The 20,519-nt window shown below is 44.2% G+C and overlaps 1 protein-coding gene across 1 annotated transcript in view; it reads right to left on the reverse strand.

Annotated features, from left to right (window-relative positions):
• LOC110509334 (protein Niban 2) overlaps positions 1-20,519 on the reverse strand; it is a 61,842-nt gene that overhangs the window by 17,986 nt on the left and 23,337 nt on the right. Inside the window, exon 6 of the mRNA XM_036968295.2 lies at positions 2,201-2,316. Coding sequence (XP_036824190.2) covers positions 2,201-2,316 — 116 coding nt within the window. The remainder of the gene's footprint in view (positions 1-2,200; positions 2,317-20,519) is intronic.

Below are 20,519 nucleotides of genomic sequence, written 5' to 3' on the forward strand. Positions count from 1 at the left end.
GGGAGCGGCCCATCAGGAAGGCCAGGATCCAGTTGCAGAGGGAGGTGTTCAGTCCTTAGCTTAGTGATGAGCTTAGAGGACAGTATGGTGTTGAACACTGAGCTGCAATCAATGAACAAAATTCTCATGTAGGCGTTCCTTTTGTCTGGGTGGGAAAGGCAGATGTGAAGTATCATAGAAATTGCATTATCTGTTGACCAGTTGGTGCGGTACGCATATTGGAGTGGGTCCAGGGTTTCTAGGATAATGATGTTGTGAGCCATAACCAGCCTTTCAAAGATAGTCATTTAGAAAGGTTACCTTGGCGTTCTTAGACACAGGGACTGTGGTGGTTTGCTTGAAACATGTAGGTATTACAGTGTGGGTAAGAGAGAGGTTTAAAATGTCAGTATAGGCACTTGCCAGCTGGTCAGCGCATTCTCTGAGTACTCGTCCTGGTAATCCGTCTGGCCCTGTGGCCTTGTGAATGTTATCCTTTAAAAGGTCTTACACACACGTCGGCTACAGAAAGCGTCATCATACAGTTGTCTGGAACAGCTGGTGCTCTCACGCATGGTTCACTGTTGCTTGTCTCAAAGTGAGCATAGAAGGCATTTAGCTCATCTGGTAGGCTTGTGTCACTAGGCAAGCATTCGGCTGGGTTTCCCTTTGTAATCCGTGATAGTTTGCAAGCTCTACCACATCCAACGAGCATCAGAGCAGGTATAGTAGGATTCGATCTAAGTCCTGTATTGACACCTTGCTTGTTTGTTGGTTCATCGGAAGGCGCATCAGAATTTCTTAAGCGTCCGGATTAGTGCCCTACTCCTTGAAAGCGGCAACTTTAGCCTTTAGCTCAGTGCAGATGTTGCCTGTAATCCATGGCTTCGGGTTGTGATATGTACGTAGAGAGTTGCAGTCCGTTTTAGAATGGGTGGCCAGTAATAAACATGTCCTGAACATCTCTAAAACTAAAAGCATTGTAAACTCAAAACAAACAAAAATCTTTTTCCAGGACCCTGTCTTTCAAAGTTAATTTGTAAAAATCCAAATAACTTCAGATCTTCAATGTAAAGGGTTTAAACACTGTTTAATAAACCATATACAATTAATGAACATGCACCTGTGGAACGGTTGTTAAGACACCAACAGCTTACAGACGGTAGGCAATTAAGGTCACAGCTATGAAAATTTAGGACACTAAAGAGGCTTTCTACTGAATCTGAAAAAGTGATGCCTGCCCATACCATAACCCCACAGCCACCATGGGGCACTCAACTCGGTCACGGGAGCCTCCCTGCAAGGGCAGAACCAGTCAACGGTTATCACATTGGATGGCGGAAGCTATTATATTGGCCTATAATAGTAAAGCGTTCCAGCCTCCAGAAGGCCTCACGCCACCAGAGGTATGGCTACTTCTTAGGCACTGTTCAATTCTCCTGCAAGGAGATGCCCTTGCGATACAGCTTGTTGGGCATCCCCTTATACTTTTAGGAGGTTCTACCAGCTAGACGTCACTGCACATTCTTTGGTGCATACGGTCCTTAGTGTCGGGGCCACTGAGGGTTGATATGTTGTAGTTACCTGGCTTCGGAGAACATGTTGCAATATGCAAGTTGGCCATATTCCTCATTTGAGATATTGAAACTAATAATGGAAAGATGACTTAAGGTTACTTGTGTAACCCTGATTACCTGATTTTATGAGTGAGATCTCACCTTATTCGCCTACTCACAAGAGTGTGAGGACGTTCGGCATGCTCGAGAATGACTCTTTAGTTTGAGGGGAGAGGCTCAATTCATTCGCCACTCGACCGGTCCATCTCCGACAGATGTGTTGTGATTGGTTCCTTGCGCTTATAAGATTCTTGTGAATCCCTCATGTGAGATACAGTATCTAACTCATATCAGAGAACTGATGTTATGCAAGTAACCTTACGTTTTCTCAGGAGGAGAGTTCAATTCCTCCTTCCATCTGTACTCTGAGACACAGTCAACAAATCCTCAATAGACAGACCTCAAATAAACACCAGCTGCCTGACTCACATCCATCATGGGCACTGACCACTCAAGAGGTTTAGCTAAGGCCGTGACTCAGACCTGCTGTAAGTACTGTAAGGTGTTAGCATCACCTATTCACAATACATTCAAATTAAACGAGGTTGACTAAATGTGACTTAGTCCTCAAGGAGCTAGAGCCAGCTCCATAGTGTTCCTCTCACCTGTGGTGGCCCTCCACACATCATGTCCCAGGTGCCGTAGTGTCCCTGAGCCTGCCTGTGGAGCCGCACTGCATCTGTGAAGGCAGGGGTCTGCACCCTGCACTCCTCTGACAGACCTGGAGGGGGCAGGCAAGAGCACACAGTTACGATAGGCTGGAGCATCTGTGGTGGAAGTGATTGTGACGTTTGAAATGTTTCAGTATGAACACTGAGGTCGAGTCTCAAATGGCACCCTATTCCCTATATAGTGCACTGTTTTTGACCAGGTCCCATTAGGCTCTGCTCATAAGTAGTGCACTATATATGGAATATGATGCAATTTGGGAAGGCCCTGAGAGATAGTTTGTTTGGAAGACAAAACAGGCGTGTCAACTGCACTGAGCGACCAAACTATTCAGGTAATTGAATTTGAAAAATCTATTCAAGCTTTTACATGGCTTTTCAAAACACACTTCAGTTGCTCAAGGAAGTTGCTAGAACATTATCAACGACCTCTTGGCCCTACATAAACCAGCCATGTTCCACCACAGCGGCTATTTGTTAATAATAGGAGCTTGACCGTGGGACAACACAGGAATCACAGCCCTTGTCAGGCAGCGGAGTCATGCCCAAAACAGGAAGTGACAGAGGCGGTGTAGTTACTATGGTAACGACCTCTCCCAGTAGCAGCAGGGACAATGGTAGGCAGCTGAAGAGGAGTCAGCACACGTGTTCATAGGGCTATTTCGCTTTCAGGAAGTCAGCACTCATGTGGGTTTGCGTATGTGGTGAAAATACACCAGCCTTCAAGGTCAGGGTATTCTGAAATAAGGCTGAAATCGGTTTCTCAAGGTCATTGTATTGAAACACTGTCTAGTAGGTAGTGTGTTGAGGTATGGACTTTAATTGAATAGCAAGCAAGCAAGATGTGCCTGCCATATGGATGGATAGGACAGAGCTCCACAGCATGCATACAAAGAACACAATGTACAAATCACTATGCCAGGTAAACAGAATGGTGAGGAGCTATTGATTGTGCCAACAGAAAGATGCGACCTAACGACTACAACCCTTCATAGAATCAGTAGAGGATAGCACTCAGCTTAGTCAAAGTCAAGCAACCCACTGAGAAAATACTATGTAGGAGGAGACCCCTGCTAAATATAAATGTTTGGGGGAAAAGACTCTTACATAACGGAATCGCATATCACCTCATGACTCCATAAGAGTCAAGCGTACAGGAAAGACCCACTTGAGTGTCTCTGTGATGTAGTCTAGTCATGTGCAAATGTGTGTGCGCACATGTGTGTCTATCCCGCATGCCACGGCTGTGGGTTTGACAAAGAGAGGAAATTATATGGAGAAGGTTGGGGGAGGGTCAGACAGGAAGCACTCCCTCTACCCCCATGCCCACTATGCCAACTCTGGGCTGATGGGTGAGGGTAAAATGGGGCTAGTTTGTCTTGGCATTCATGAGAACACAGACATACAGGTCAGCTGGCCACGTCTGTATCCAAAATGGCACCCTATTCCCTATATATAGTGCACTTCCCTACATGGTGCACTCAAAAGTAGTGCACTACATAGGGAGTAGAGCATCACACAGCAAGAAAAATGTGTCACCAGGTATAAAGAGGGACAGACCCCCTTTTAAAAACAAGCCTGCTATGATTTCCCTTCATGAAAATAACAATTTCTCATTCCATGTTCCCCTTGGGACATGTGGAGCAGTGTGAACTTTTACTAAACTACATGTAAAAGTGCATGTAAAAAAAAAAAAAAGTGTTTTTCAGAAGTGTCTTTCAAAGATAATTTGTAAAAATCCAAATAACTTCACAAATCTTAATTGTAAAGGGTTTAAACACTGTTTCCCATGCTTGTTCAATGAACCACGAACAAATAATGAACATGCACATGTGGAATGGTCTTTAAGACAATTGCCTACCGTCTGTAAGCTAAGGTCACAGTTATGAAAACTTAGGACACTAAAAAGAGGCCTTTCTACTGACTCTGAAAAACACCAAAAGAAAGATGCAGTGTCCCCGCTCATCTGCGTGAACGCGCCTTAGGCATGCTGCAAGGAGGCATGGGGACTGCAGATGTGGCCAGGGCAATAAATTGCAATGTCCATACTGTGAGATGCCTAAGACAGAACTACAGGGAGACAATGGACAGCTGATCATCCTTGCAGTGGCAGACCACGTGTAACAACACCTGCACAGGATCAGTACATGCAAACATCACAAGTACAGGATGGCAACAACAACTGCCCAAGTTACACCAGGAACGCACAATCCCTCCATCAGTGCTCAGACTGTCCGCAATAGGCTGAGAGAGGCTGGACTGAGGGCTTGTAGGCCTGTTGTAAGGCAGGTCCTCACCAAACATCACCGGCAACAACGTCGCCTATGGGCACAAACCCACTGTCGCTGGACCAGACAGGACTGGCAAACAGTGCTCTTCACTGACGAGTCACGGTTTTGTCTCACCAGGGGAGATGGTCAGATTTGCTTTTATTGTCGAAGGAATGAGCGTTACACCGAGGCCTGTACTCTGGAGCGGGATTGATTTGGAGGTGGAGGGTCCGTCATGGTCTGGGGCGGTGTGTCACAGCATCATCGGACTGAGCTTGTTGTCATTGCAGGCAATCTCAATGCTGTGCGTTACAGGGAAGACATCCTCCTCCCTCATGTGGTACCCTTCCTGCAGGCTCATCCTGACATGACCCTACATCATGACAATGCCACCAGCCATACTGCTCGTTCTGTATGTGATTTCCTGCAAGACAGGAATGTCAGTGTTCTGCTATGGCCAGCGAAGAGCCTGGATCTCAATCCCATTGAGCACATCTGGGACCTGTTGGATCGGCGGGTGAGGGCTAGGGCCATTCCCCAGTAATGTCTGGGAACTTGCAGGTGCCTTGGTGGAAGAGTGGGGTAACATCTCACAGCAAGAACTGGCAAATCTGGTGCAGTCCATGAGGAGGTGATGCACTGCAGTACTTAATGCAGCTGGTGGCCACACCAGATACTGACTGTTACTTTTGATTTCGCCCCCCCGCTTTGTTCAGGGACACATTATTCCATTTGTTACTCACATATCTGTGGAACTTGTTCAGTGTATGTCTCAGTTGTTGAATCTTATGTTCATACAAATATTTACACATGTTATGTTTGCTGAAAATAAACACAGCTGACAGTGAGAGGACGTTTACATACCCCCTTTGCCTCCAGAACAGCCCAAATTCTTCAGGGCATGGAAACGTTCAATCGGTATCAAAAGGACCTAACTGGACCTCATTTTTCGTGAACAGGGTGGTGTACCTATTAAACTGGCCACTAAGTATCTCTCTCAACACAAATGAACACCCACACATGGAAAGCATATCTTAGTGCTTCGAGGCAATACCCTGGAAAAGGGAATAATGTTTAATTCACAAAAAGGCTTGTTGGAAACCTTTACTTATACCAAGATCAGAGAACAGATTGCATCCAGAGTAGCAGCAGACATGAGAAAGTGTGTGTGTTTTGTAAAAATAGAACATGTGGTAACGTTTACCAATGTCTCTTTATTTGAGGCATTTCCGTCTCTCTCTGCACTACTGTGGTGCGTGACTCCCGAGTCCTACCACAGCCAGATCCCAGTTCCCAGGCCTTCACATCCAGCCTCTGTGTGTATACACAATGGTAAACAGACCCCACCATGGCAGAAATATGGCCCACTCAGTCTGCTAAGGTTTAAAGCAGTGATGTGGTGTTAAGTTGATCAGGCCAGGAGGGGTATACTACAACACTAGATATTTTCAGGATTTTATCAAGTTAGCCAGTGTCAGCTAGCGTCACATTCCAGCTCAGGCTTTATCCATGATACGAAGGGGGATATTGATCCTGTATCTGTCGCTCACTCAAGCCGGGCTCGTAACTGTGGGCATGTTGCATGTCGAACACCAAACTCTTCATTGAGACAACGCTGAAACAGCAATTCATGGGGGAGTCCGTGGGGTACTGTGTGTATGTGTTAGTGATGAAAAAAATAATACACATCGATATACACACGGTTCAAAAGTTTGGGGTGTCTTAGAAATTTGTTTTTTGAAAGAAAATCACATTTTTTGTCCATTAAAATAACATCACATTGATCAGAAATACAGTGTAGACATTGTTAATGTTGTAAATGATTATTGTAGCTGGAAATAGATTTATGGAATATCTACATAGGCATCCAGAGGCCCATTATCAGCAACCATCACTGTGTTCCAATGGCACGTTGTGTTAGCTAATCCAAGTTTATAATTTTAAAAAGGCTAATTGATCATTCAAAAACCCTTTTGCAATTATGTTAGAACAGCTGAAAACTGTTCTGATTAAAGAAGCAATAAAACTGGCTTTCTTTAGTTGAGTATCTGGAGCGTCAGCATTTGTGGGTTCGATTATAGGCAGTTGCAAAAAAAAGCCATCTCTCAGACTGGCCAATGAAAATCAAATATTAAGATGGGCAAAACAGACACTGGACAGAGAAACTGCAAAGGCGGCCAGCATCCCTGAGTCACCTCTTCACTGCTGACGTGGAGACAGGTGTTTTGTGGATACTATTTTATGAAACTGCCAATGGGCCTCTTACAAATAAACTGAAATACCTTATTTACATAAGTATTCAGACCCTTTGCTATGAGTCTCGAAATTGAGCTCAAGTGCATCCTGTTTCCATTGATCATCCCTGAGATGTTTCTACAACTTGATTGGAGTCCACCTTCGGTAAATTCAATTGTTTGGACATGATTTGGAAAGGCACACACACCTGTCTATACAAGGTCCCACAGCTGACAGTGCAATCAGATCAAAAACCAAGCAGTCAGGTCAAAGGAAATGTCCGTAGAGCTCCTAGACAGGATTGTGTCGAGGCACAGAAACAGGGAAAGGTACCAAAACATTTCTGCAGGTTGAAGCTCCAAGAACACAGTGGCCTCTATCATTCTTAACCTCTCTAGTACGCTAGCGTCCCACCTCGACAACAGCCAGTGAAATTGCAGGGCGCCAAATTCAAAACAGAAATCCCATAATTAAAATTACTCAAACATACAAGTATTATCCACCATTTTAAAGATAAACTTCTTGTGAATCCAACCAGTGTCCGATTTCAAAAAGGCTTTACTGCGAAAGCACACCATGCGATTATGTTAGGTCAGCACCTAGTCACAGAAAACCATAGCCATTTTTCCAGCCAAAGAGAGGAGTCACAAAAAGCAGAAAGGGATCAAATGTATCACTAACCTTTGATGATCCTCCTCAGATGGCACTCATAGGACTTCATGTTACACAATACATGTATGTTTTGTTCGATAAAGTTCATATTTATATCCAAAAATCAGTTTACTTTGGCGCGTTAGGGTCAGAAATGCATTGTCTCAAATAAACATCCGGTGAAAGTGCAGAGAGCCACGTCAAATTACAGAATACTCATCATAAACATTGATAAACGATACAAGTGTTAAACATACAAATAAAGATAAACTTCTCCTTAATGCAACCACTGTGTCAGATTTTAAAAAGGCTTTACGGAGAAAGCACACTTTGCGATTATGTTAGGTCTGCGCCTAGCCACAGAAACCCATACAGCCATTTTCCAACCAAGCAGTGTCACAAAAGTCAGAAATAGCATTAAAATTAATCACTTACCTTTGATGATCTTCATCTGGTGGCACTCCCAGGTCTCCATGTTAGACAATAAATGTTTGTTTTGTTCGATAATGTCCCTCTTTGACCAAAAACGTTTTTGTGCGAGCGTTTTGTCCAGTAATCCGTCCAGGCAAAAAGGTTTTAAAAAGTACAATAAAAGTCAGTAGAAACATGCCAAACGATGTTTAAAATCAATCATCCGGTTGTTTTTGTCATAAATAATCAATATTTCAAACGGACAAAAGATTCGTCAATAGGAAAGGAGAAACAAGAAAAGGCGCATTCCTGATCAGGTGCATGGCTGATGAATGGAAATTTCCACTGGCCACTGATTGAAAGTGCTGTATCGCCCAAATTTTTCTGAGTAAATGCCTAAAGACTTCCACATGTAGAGGAAGCCAGAGACTGAACTGGGTCCTAAGTATTTGTATGGTGGATAGGCTTTTAATGGAAAAACAGCCTTTCAAAATAATAGTACTTCCTGGTTGGATTTTCACCTGCCATCTCAGTTCTGTTATACTCAGACATTATTTTAACAGTTTTGAAAACTTGAGTGTTTTCTATCCAAATCTACTAATTATATGCATATCCCATCTTCTGGGCCTGAGTAGCAGGCAGTGGGGGGGGGGGGGGGACTATTTGTTTTGGGAGGTGACCAGGAACCCGATGGTCACTCTGACAGAGCTCCAGAGTTCCTCTGTGGAGATGGGAGAATCTTCCAGAAGGACAACCATCTCTGCAGCACTCCACCAATCAGGCCTTTATGGTAGAGAGGCCAGACGGAAGCCACTCCATTAAAGGCACGACAGCTCGTCAAAAGGCACCTAAAAGGACTCAAGGAAACACGATTCTCTGGTCTGATGAAACCAAGATTGAACTCTTTGGCTTGAATGCCAAGCTGCACTACTGGAGGAAACCTGGCACCATCCCTAAGGTGAAGCAGGTTGGTGGTAGCATCATGCTGTTGGGATGTTTTCACAGCCAAGACCATGCAAGAGAGTCTCTGAATGTCCTTGAGTGGCCCAGCCAGAGCCAGTACTGGAACCAGATTGAACATCTCTGGAGAGAACTGAAAATAGGGAGCGTTGCTGCACAGCTATCCATCCTGACAGAGCTTGAGAGGATCTGCAGAGAAGAATGGAAGAAACTCCCCAAATGCAGATGTGCCAAGCTTGTAGAGTCATACCCAAGAAGACTCGAGACTGAAGCACCTTTTGGCAGTGATTTACAGATATGATCTGTTTATTTTTAATACATTTGCTTTGTTAATAGGGGGTATTGTGTGTAGACGATTAATGCCCAGGATCCTCTCAAGCTCAGTCATGGGCATTAATATGGAGTTGGTCCTCTCTTTGCTGCTATAACAGCCTCCACTCTTCAGGGAAGGCTTTTCAACATTGCTGCGTGGACTTGGTTCCATTCAACCACAAGAGCATTAGTGAGGTCGGGCACTGATGTTGGGCGATTAGGCCTGGCTCTCAGTTGGCATTCCAATTTATCCCCAAGGTGTTTAATGGGGTTCAGGTCAGGGCTGTGTGCAGGCCAGGCAAGTTCTTTCACACCGATCGACAAACCATTTCTGTATGGACCTCGCTTTGTGCACAGGGGTATTGTCATGCTTAAACAGGAAAGGGTCTTCCCCAAACTGTTGACATAGTTGGAAGCACATATTTGTCTTGAATGTATACTGTAGTGTTAAGATTTCCCTTCACTGGAACTAAGGGGCCTAACCCGAACCACACAAAAAACAGCCCTCCGCCAAACTTTACAGTGGGTACTATGCAGGTAGCATTCTCCTGGCATCCCCCAAACCCAGATTTGTCCGTCGGACTGCCAGATGGTGAAGTGTGAGTCATCACTCCAGAGAACACACTTCCACTGTGCCAGTGTCCAATGGCGGCGAGCAGCAAAGGGGCGACCAACTCCATATTAATGTCCACATACTTTAGGCCACGTAGTGTACTTTTCTAAACCTTTAGGCGTATGGGTAATGAAGAAGTCATCAAGTGATAATACCATCACCTGCCACAGGTGAAGCCACAGGAACAAGTGGTTGTCATGGACACCAGGTATAACAGCCAAGAACAGCAACAAAGCCATTTTTGACCACAGTGACAACTGCCTGTGACTACTCCAACTCTATGAAAGGGAAAAATAGAGAACAGTCATTTTCTTCAAATTCACACCATGGAACTCTATTCCCTATATAGTGCACTACTTTTGAAAAAGCAGAGCACTATAAATAAGGGTATAGGGTGCCATTTCAGATGAAGCCTTATAACTCCAGCTAACAATCAATCCTCTGAATGTGATGCAAATCACTTTTATTGGACTGCACTTTATGATAACCAATTCCCCTGCGAGCCCAGAATATGCAGCAAGCCACACAATGTGTTTGCATCTGTGGTTAGACTTATGAGGGAAGACTGAATGGTGTTTCTGTACTGGTCAGACTATATCACCTTGCAGCATCTTCACTGTGTAAATGCTTTGGTTAGCACTTAACCACTATTCAAAGCAGTTCTTTGACCGCAGTATTATGCTCCCTGCAACTTAACCTTAGTGATATTCTAAGTAACAAGAGGCACTATACACTGAACCATACAGTCCTAGAAAGAAAGAGGGAAATACTAAACGAGAATTCTGACCAACACAATTCCTCTAACGACTACTTCCAGTTCTGCCAACTACTACTTCTCAAATACAGTTGAGTACACCTGCAGGAAATGACATGCATGACAACATGCACATGACTCATGTTATGTTGCCCTTCTAGTTATGTACATGAGGAGTACTGTCCTAAATGTGTTATATTTACGCACATGCACGGATGCATAGAAACAGACACAGCCCATCTAAACACGGAGGGCATTGAAGAGGAGTGAAACCTCACCTAGTACACTACAAAGCCAAGATAAAAGGGGCTGAGGACAAACCGAATAGAATATATATATATATCTAATTAATTATTGGCCTATTCGGTTTGTCCTCAGCCCCTTTTCTCTTGGGTCTGTAGTGTACTAGGTGAGGTTTCACTCCTCATATATATATATATATATATATATTAAAAAAAAAAACACATTTCCCCTTCAATTAAATTACTATCAGTTGTAACTACTGCCAGCTCAGCATTCTAAACAGCTGAGAAGACAGTTAAACTGCTAATGAGCACCGTCACTGCAGTGGAAGGAAGCACACAGCAGGAATGTTGTCTTTAGAGGAGTGACTGGAGGGCTAGCAGGCCTGGACAGGTAGGGGATGTACCATGGCTCTGCTTGGCTCCAGAGAGGGGCCAACGAGGGGTGAAGATAATGGAGCTTTTTCATGTTTGTAAAGAAAGTCAAAGACACTAGTCAATGTGCAGCTGGGTGTGTTAAGCCCACCCAATGTGGTGTGTAGGTGTTACTCATAAAGAGACTAATTATGGGTCTGAGAGAAAAATTATGGGCTTGTAGTTCTGGTAACAATACACTGCATGGCTCCAATACAACCAACTTCCAAAAATGATAGAGAATGCTTTACATCAATCAGCGGCATAAATATGAGAAGACCTCTTCAAAAGGAGGAAGTCTAAAATGGACACAAACATCGTCAGAACCATTGTGTGTGTGCGTGCGCGTGCTTTGATCCCAAGTAAACACGGGTCAGATCCTCCCAGGGCGTGGGTTGTTAATGGTCCAGACTCAATAGTGTGTTTATTTAAAAAGGGCATTATGAGAAGGTGCTGAGGTCAAATCTGAGGACCATCAGTTGATGATAACAGTGCAGTGATCACCATGTTATTGTTTAGCTGCTTCAGCCACCTGTGGGACCCAAGTCTGTTCATATGATTTCATCGGCATGCTCTACTTCACTCAATAATCACTGTTATTGTTTCACCTTTCTGTGAAAGTGACCAAACCAGCTCCGTGCGTGCATCCACCATCGTGCGCATGTTAAGTTTGTCTATCCTCACCAGACGCAAATCAGGACACACAAGTTGAAATATCAAAACAAACTCTGAACCAACTATATTAATTTGGGGAAAGGTCAAAACAAGAAAACATTCAAACATTTAGCTAGCTAGCTTACTGTTGCGAGCTAATTTATCCTGGGATAAACGTTATTTTACCAGAAATGTACAAGGTTCTCTACTCCGACAATCCACAGATAGAAAGGGGAAACCTAGTTAGTTTCTAGTAATCTCTCCTTGTTCAGTCTTCTTCGGACTTCTTATGGTGGTTGGCAACCAACTTTAAAAAGGTGCATTACTGCCACCAACTGGACTGGAGTCTGGACCTCAGTTCATCGTTCAAATCTCCCACGCCCCAAAGCTAGCCTTGAGCCAGGCCGATCTCCCGGCCTATGATCACTCGGCTACACAGCTGATGCCTCCCGGACTCTTCACTAACACGACTAGAAGCCACTTCGTCACCGGATTCCTGCAGTAAGCTCTGGACCTTTGCACAGGACGCCGTTGTCCCAAAGCTAGCACCAGTGAGCCAGGCGCATCTCCCGGCTAGCAAACAAAATTACAACAGCTACAATACCTCTTTTGCTAATTTGGCCTAGACCCTCCGTCAACACGGAGCCCCGCAGATCCATCACAACTGGTCTGCCGACATAATTCCGTCTGATGTCCGGCAAAGGCCGGTTGAGGGCACGTCGGTAACACCCTTGTCCCAAAGCTAGCACCAGTTAGCCTTGAGCCAGGCGCATCTCCCAGCTAGGGTAGTAATGACTACATTACGGGTTCCCCATTTCATCTATTGCTGTTCACTGGACCCTATGATCACTTGGCTACATAGCTGATGCCTACTGGACTGTTCATTAATCACGGTACTCCATTTTGTTCATCTGTCGGTCCCCAGCCTCAAACTCAGGCCCTGTGTGTAGTTAACTGACCCCCTCTGCCCATTAATCGCCATTTTACCTGTTGTCTTAGCTGATTAGCTGTTGTCTTACCCGTTGTGATCTTAGCTAGCTCTCCCAATCAACACCTGTGATTGCTTAATGCCTCGCTTTAATGTCAATATGCCTTGTATACTGTTGTTTAGGGTAGTTATCGTTTTATTTTACTGCAGAGCCCCTAGTCCCACTCAATATCCCTTAAATTGCTCTTTTGTCCCACCTCCCACACATGCAGTGACCTCACCTAGCATAACTAGTGCCTCCAGATGCAACCTCTTATCGTAACTTAATGCCTAGGTTTACCTACACTGTACCTGCACCCTACCATACCAGTCTGTATATTATGCACTGAATCTATCCTACCACGCCCAGAAATCTGCTCCTTTAATTCTCTTTTCTCAACGCACTAGACAACCAGTTCTGATAGCCTTTAGCCGTACCCTCATCCTACACCTGTGTTCCTCGGGTGATGTAGAGGTTAAGCCAGGCCCTGTGTGTCCCCAGGTACTCATTTGTTGACTTCTGTAACCGTAAAAGCCTTGGTTTCATGCATGTTAACATCAGAAGCCTCCTCCCTAAGTTTGCTAAAGCAGTGAGTAAAACACACTTCACCAACCCTGATGTCCTTGCCGTGTCTGAATCCTGGCTTAGGAAGGCCATCAAATTCAGAAATTTATCCCCAACTACAACATTTTCCATCAAGATAGAACTGCCAAAAGGGGGAGGAGTTGCAATCTTCTGCAGAGATTGACAGAACTTTGCACGCTTACATTCCAGGTCTATGCCCGAACAGTTCGAGCTTCTAATTAAAAAAATTAAACCCTCAGCTCCCAGCTGTGCCCTGGACATCATATGTGAATTGATTGCCCCCCCATCTATCGTCAGAGTTCGTTCTGTTAGGTGAGCTAAACTGGGATATGCTTAACACCCAGGCCGTCCTACAATTTAAGCTAGATGCCCTCAATCTCACCAGGTGGGTTCCTAATCCCTAAATCCGTAAACATGGGCACCCTCATTATCCTGACCAACTTGCCCTCCAAATACACCTCTGCTGTTTTCAACCACAATCTCTGATCACTGCCTGCATCAGTTACGGGTCCACGGTCCAACGACCACCCCTCACTGTCAAACTCTCCCTAAAAAACACTTGAGCAAGCAGGCCTTTCTAATCTACCTGGCCCGGGTATCCTGGAAGGATATTGACCTCATCCCGTCAGTACAGGATGTCTGGTTGTTCTTTAAAAAGTAATTTCCTCACCATCTTAAATAAACAAGCGCCTTTCAAAAAAATGTAACACTAAGAACAGATATAGCCCTTGGTTCACTCCAGACCTGACTGCCCTCGACCAGCACAAAAACATCCTCTGGCATACTGCACTAGTATCGAATAGTCCCGCGCGATATGCAACTTTTCAGGGAAGTCAGGAACCAAGTCAGTTAGGAAAGCAAAGGCTAGCTTTAAAAAATTTTTAAAAAAATTATATGCATCCTGTAGCTCTAACTCCAAAATGTTTTGGGACACTGTAAAGTCTATGGAGAATAAGAGCATCTCCTCCCAGCTTCCCACTGAACTCAGAAACATTGTCACAACTGATAAATCCTCGATCATTTCAATAAGAATCTCTACGGCTAGCTATGCTTTCCTCCTGGCTACCCCAACCCCGGCCAACAGCTCCACACCCCCCGCAGCTACTTGCCCAAGCCTCCCCAGCATCTCCTTCACCCAAATCCAGATGTCTGATGTTCTGAAAGAACTGCAAAACCTGGACCCTCTCTTTCTAAAAGTATCCGCCGCCATTGTTGCAACCGCTATTACTAGTCTGTTTCGTATCGTCCGAGATTCCCAAAGATTCCCAAAGATTGACTCTAGACCCAAACTGTTACAGACCTATATCCATCCAGCCCCACCTTTCTAAAAAGTCTTCAAAAGCCAAAGTTACACAGATCACTGAGCATTTCGAATTCCACCGTACCTTCTCAGTCAGGTGTGCAATCCGGTTTCCGAGCATCACTACTCGACGGTTCTGACTTAGGCATTTGTAGTTGTCCACATATTCTAGGTGTCTGGCTAGCCTGTAAACTCTCCTTCCAGACTCATTAAGCATCTCCAATCAAAAATTAAATGTAGAATTGGCTTCCCATTAAGCAAAGTCTCCTTCACTCACGCTGCCAAACATATGCTCGTTAAACTGACTATCCTACCGATCCTCGACTTCGGCGATGTCATTTACAAAAGAGCCTCCAACACTCTACTCAGCAAACTGGATGTAGTCTATCACAGTGCCATCCATTTTGTCACCAAAGCCCCATATATCCCCCACCACTGAGACCTGTATGCTCTCGTCGGCTGGCCCGCTACATATTCGTCACCAAACCCACTGGCTCCAGGTTATCTATAAGTCTGTGCAAGGTAAAGCCCCACCTTATCGCAGCTCACTGGTCACCATAGCAACACCCCCCCAGCAGGTATATATATCTCACTGGTCATCCCCAAAGCCAACATCTGCTTTGTCCACCTTTCCTTCCAGTTCTCTGCTGCCAATGACTGGAACAAGTCGCTGAAGTTGTATACATATCTCCCTCACTAATTTTAAGCATCAGCTCTCTGAGCAGCTTACCGATTGCTGTAAATAGCCCATCCAACTATCCCCATATTGGTTTTACTTTTTTGCACACCAGTATTTCTACTTGCACATCTATCACTCGTGTTAATTTGCTAAATTGTAACTACTTGTTACTATGGACTATTTATTGCAGTCTCTTTACTCTATTTGCACACACTATATAGATATTTATTTTGTGTTATTGACTGTACGTTTGTTTATTCCATGTGTAACTGTTTTTGTTGCACTGCTTTGCTTATCTTGGCCAGGTCACAGTTGTAAATAATTATTTAACCAGGTAGGCCAGTTGAAAACAAAGTGAAATAATTTTAGATTTTTTTAATATATATATTTTTTTTAACGTGGGTATATGCTCATAAAGAACAATGAGGAGATGGGAGATACAGGACTTGTAGCGTGTCAAGTGTCTAAAATAGAACTAAGTTCTATTTTAACATCTGACTACGCATACACTCATTGACGCGCGCAAGTAGTTCGGATGAAAAGATTGAATAAAGTGTACATTTATTTTTTGCAAAGCTCACGCTGACCACACCAGCCGCATTGCGTGCATGTAATTCAATTTCTCACTTCTCCATGGTTGTGTCCCAAATGGACCCCTATTGCCTATAGAGAGCACTATGTAGGGAATATGGTACCATTTGGTAGGCATCCCATATTAACTACATTCCTGGTCAGGCTCTACGTCTTCATCACGGCAAACTCACTCAGTAATTCTGATGTCACAAAGGACAGTCAACGGACAAGATTTCTTTTGACATGGAATGTCAGAATTAAAAAAAACTGAACAATGGTAAGAATACAACTCCTGTCAAAGCAAGACTGATGCACATCTTGTTGTAGCTTATTTTAGCACTTCATGGAACACACTGCTTTAATGGACATTATTTATAAGCTAGTGCTGCTAGCTGTGGCTTTTAACATTATCGCTACCGATGGCGAACCAATGGATATCAATGGCCATCGACTGTCCAATGCTACTGCTGTGACATGTTCACTAACCAAAAATGGACAGAGTGGAAGTACCATTGGTGTGACCGCGTGATATCGGGTGGCTACAGAAGGACGTTTGCCGGCTATCCGATGAGCTGAATCAGAGCCTTATTGATGAGTTCACCAATGTAGCTATAGCCCAGGCTAAAAATAGCTCTGCACTGAACATCTCGTGGAGAGTTGGCGAATTTGATGTGTCCCACTTCTCGGAGAAGGTGGCTTGTTCAACTCCACTTCACCACAGAGACTGGGCCGAGACGGTTACTCGAAAGGGCACGAGCGAGCCGAGACTTGAAGGATCCATTCCATCTGGCAAACAGATTGTCACCGCTGGAAGTGGATTATCTGACCCCACTTTCAACTGGCAGCCAGAATGTGTCCTCTGTCCCAAACAGGGAAACACCTCACCGCTGGGTTTCCACGACATCGGAGCACCGAACCAACGGAGGATCTCGTCACCCCCCGTAACAACCCCCTTTCTCACATGGCGTTCCTCGCTGCACCGTGCAGCCCCTCAATGATTGTTGGGGGAAACCACACTGTGGAACAGGATAAATTATATAAAAACTAATTGTAAAAAAGCACTGGAGTACCTTAAATGAAATTCTAGGCTATAAAGCTAACTCGGCTCCATCCTTCATTCGAGCAGATCAATGAAAACCCTTTGATATTGCCAACCACTTGAATTGTTTTTTTTACAAGATTAGCAAACTTAGTATTCATAGTCATGCATATCAGACAAAATAATGAAAGGCAAGCACTGTAGTGGAGTTCGGCAATGTGGGTGTGGAAGAGGTGAAAATATCTGGATGGTCAATTCCTGAGGTCGGTACTGGAATACATTGCAACTCCCGTTTGCCACATCTTGAATTTAAGCCTAGAAGACGGTATGTGCCCTCAGGCCTGCAGAAAGGCAAAGGTCATTCCACAGCCCAAGAATAACAAAGCACCCTTTAAAAATAGTTCAAAACAGCCAACTTTTTTTTCTTTTTTTTTTTTTAAATCGCCCTGTTACCGATGCATAGAAAACTTTGAGGAAAAAAAAAAGACAAAATGTAAAATAACATTATACAAATTGGCAAAAGGACTTTCAGCAAGGTTATAGGGAAGGACACTCAACATTCTCGGTACTTACACAATAGACTGATGATTGGCTGAAATAAATTGATAAGAGGCTTGTGGGAGCTGTTTTGCAAAGACTTCAGTGCAGCTTTTGATTTCATTGCTCATAACATATTGTTGCAACAAAAAAAAAACCTAGATGTTAAGGATTTACATCCTTTTCCTTATCATGGATTGTGAGTTACATACAGTGCCTTCGGAAAGTATTCAGACCCCTTGATTAACCACATTTTGTTACGTTACATCCTTATACATCCCCCCCACACACACACACAATACCCCATAATGACAAAGCAAAAACCGGTTTAGACATTTTTGCTATTTTATTTTAAAAACAACTACTGAAAAACAAATTTACATAGTAATTCAGACCCTTTACTCAGTACTTTGTTAAAGCACATTTAGCAGCAATTATAGCCTGGAGTCTTCTTGGGTATGTCACTACAAACTTGGCACATCTGTATTTGGGGTGTTTCTCCCATTCTTCTCTGCAGACCTTCAAGATCTGTCAGGTTGGATGGGGAGCGTTGCTGCACAGCTATTTTCAGGTCTCTCCAGAGATGCTTGATCAGGTTTCGTCAGACCAGAGAATCTTGTTTCTCATTGTCTGAGAGTCTTTAGGTGCCTTTTGTTAAACTCCAAGCGGGCTTTCATGTGGCTTCCGTCTGGCCACTCTACCATAAAGGCCTTATTGGTGGAGTGCTGCAGAGATAGGAGAACCTTCCAGAAGGACAACTACCTCCACAGAGGAATTCTAGAGCTCTGTCAGAGTGACCATCAGGTTCCTGGTCACCTCCCTGACCAAAGGCCCTTCTCCGATTGCTCAGTTTGGCCAGCACTAGGAAAGAGTCTTGGTGGTTCCAAACTTCTTCCATTTAAGAATGGAGGCCACTGTGTTCTTGGTGACCTTCAATGCTGCATAAATGTTTTGGTATCCTTCCCCAGATCTGTGCCTTGACACAATCCTGTCTTGGAGCTCTAGACAATTCCTTCAACCTCATGGCTTGGTTTTTGCTCTGACATGCACTGTCAACTGTGGCACCTTATATAGATAGACAGGTGTGTGCCTTTCCAAATCATGTCCCATCAACTGAATTGATCACAGGTGGATTCCAATCAAGTTGTAGAAACATCTCAAGGATGATCAATGGAAACAGGATGCACCGGAGCTCAATTTCCAGTCTCATAGCAAAGGGTTTGAATACCTATGTAAAAAAAGTGTTTTTTAAATTTAATACATTTGCACTGACCTTGAATAAAGCCTGTGTGTGTGTGTGTGTGTGTGCTGACGATGCAACACTATACACGTCGGGTACGAAAGTTAAATAAATACTTGACACCTCTAACAGAGCTCCAGTCAGTTTTAGAATGGGTAACTAGCAATAGTCTTGTGCTAAATATATTTTAAAAAATAGAAACGCGTAGTTTTTGGGACAAATCAATTGCTCCACCTTAAACCTCATCTAGATCTATTATTGAATAATGTGGTGATGGAGCAAGTTGAGGAGACTAAACTGCTGGGTGTAACCCTAAATAGCAAGCCGTCATGGTCAAAACATACTCAAGGGTTGTTAAAATGGGAATAGGTTGTCTGCCCATGATAAGGTGCTGCTTTGTTTTGACATCTCAAATCAACCAGACAGGTCCTACTGGCCCTTGTTGCACCTGGACTTGTGTGGTCATGTGCGGCAAAGAAGGACATGGGCAAATTGCAGTTGCTCCAGAACAGAGCACTTAGATGTACACGGAGCACGAATCGCAATGGCATGCATGTCAATCTCTCCCGGCTCAAAGTGGAGGAGAGATTAACTGCGTCACTATTGGTCTTTTTGTGAGGTGTTGAAGGTACTGAACTGTCTGTTCAAGCAGTTGGCACACAGTTCGGACACTCATGAGTACCCCACAAGACATGCAACCAGAGGTCTCTTCACATTCCCCCGGTCCAGTACAGATGCTGGGAAACACACAGTACAGTAGCCATAACTACATGGAACTCCGCCACTCAAGCTAGCAATAAAAAAATTAAACTACACCTTACGGCAGGACGGGGACGAGACAGACATTTTTATTAGGGCTGTCAAAGTTTTTTTTAAATTGACGCCATTAACATATTTTGTTAGTTTGAGCCCCTGAACCACCCAGAGTTCAAGTTCAAGCCCATGCAGCTGATGTGCTAGTTTGACAACCGCTTTACTGGCTAGCCACTTGTATGACTGAATGATGGGGAATGGTAGTAAGGGGCTTTTAATATGCCAAATTCTATTTTAATCCCTCCCAGGTGGCTCTCTGGATAAAACTCTAATTTGCATCTACCGCAAGGCTGAATTTGTTTATCACCGAAATGCATCGAGTCCTCGTTATCATTTACAAGCGAAACACACCGTTGATGCTGGCAATACAAGTAACGTTACCAGTAACAATGGAGGACATCTTCGGCAGGCTAAGCTAGAAGAGTGAGCGCGGGAGACCGATGGACAAGTCGACGAGCAGCAAGCAAGAAATAGCACTGGACTTAGGTGATTAACCACAACTACCCTGGAGTTACTGCGCACCATAATCGGTGAGAAACTACATTCACACGCGCACAGAAGTGATGCACTATGCTGAAACGCGTGCCAAGCAGGTCATGGATGTAGCAAAGCAGTTGAACACGGTCTGTGCAAAGTTCCCACACTTTGCACAGACCGTGCACAGAACATGATCGCAGCTGAGAGACATCTGCCTTTTGAACACCTGCTCTGCGCAGTCTCCAAAAAGGTCCATCACAGTGTTCCTACAGAACAGCAGGTTCGACAATGCCCTTGCTAGCCAACCGCTGAAATATTGTTGGCCATTTCAAAACACAGCCCACCAAAAAGGTGCAGAGCTAAGACATTAGCAAGTCGCAAATAGGCAAAAGGAGTCACTCGCACAAGATGTCAAAACAAGATGGATTTCCACTCTGGAAATGGTAAAACTTATCCACAGAAAACAACAACCACAGAGATGCTCTGGCACAACAGAAAACATCACTATGCCAACCACAGCTGAACTTTG

Source organism: Oncorhynchus mykiss, chromosome 29 (genome assembly GCF_057628025.1).
Source record: "Oncorhynchus mykiss isolate SJ-2025 chromosome 29, ASM5762802v1, whole genome shotgun sequence".
Classification (NCBI taxonomy): domain Eukaryota; kingdom Metazoa; phylum Chordata; class Actinopteri; order Salmoniformes; family Salmonidae; genus Oncorhynchus; species Oncorhynchus mykiss.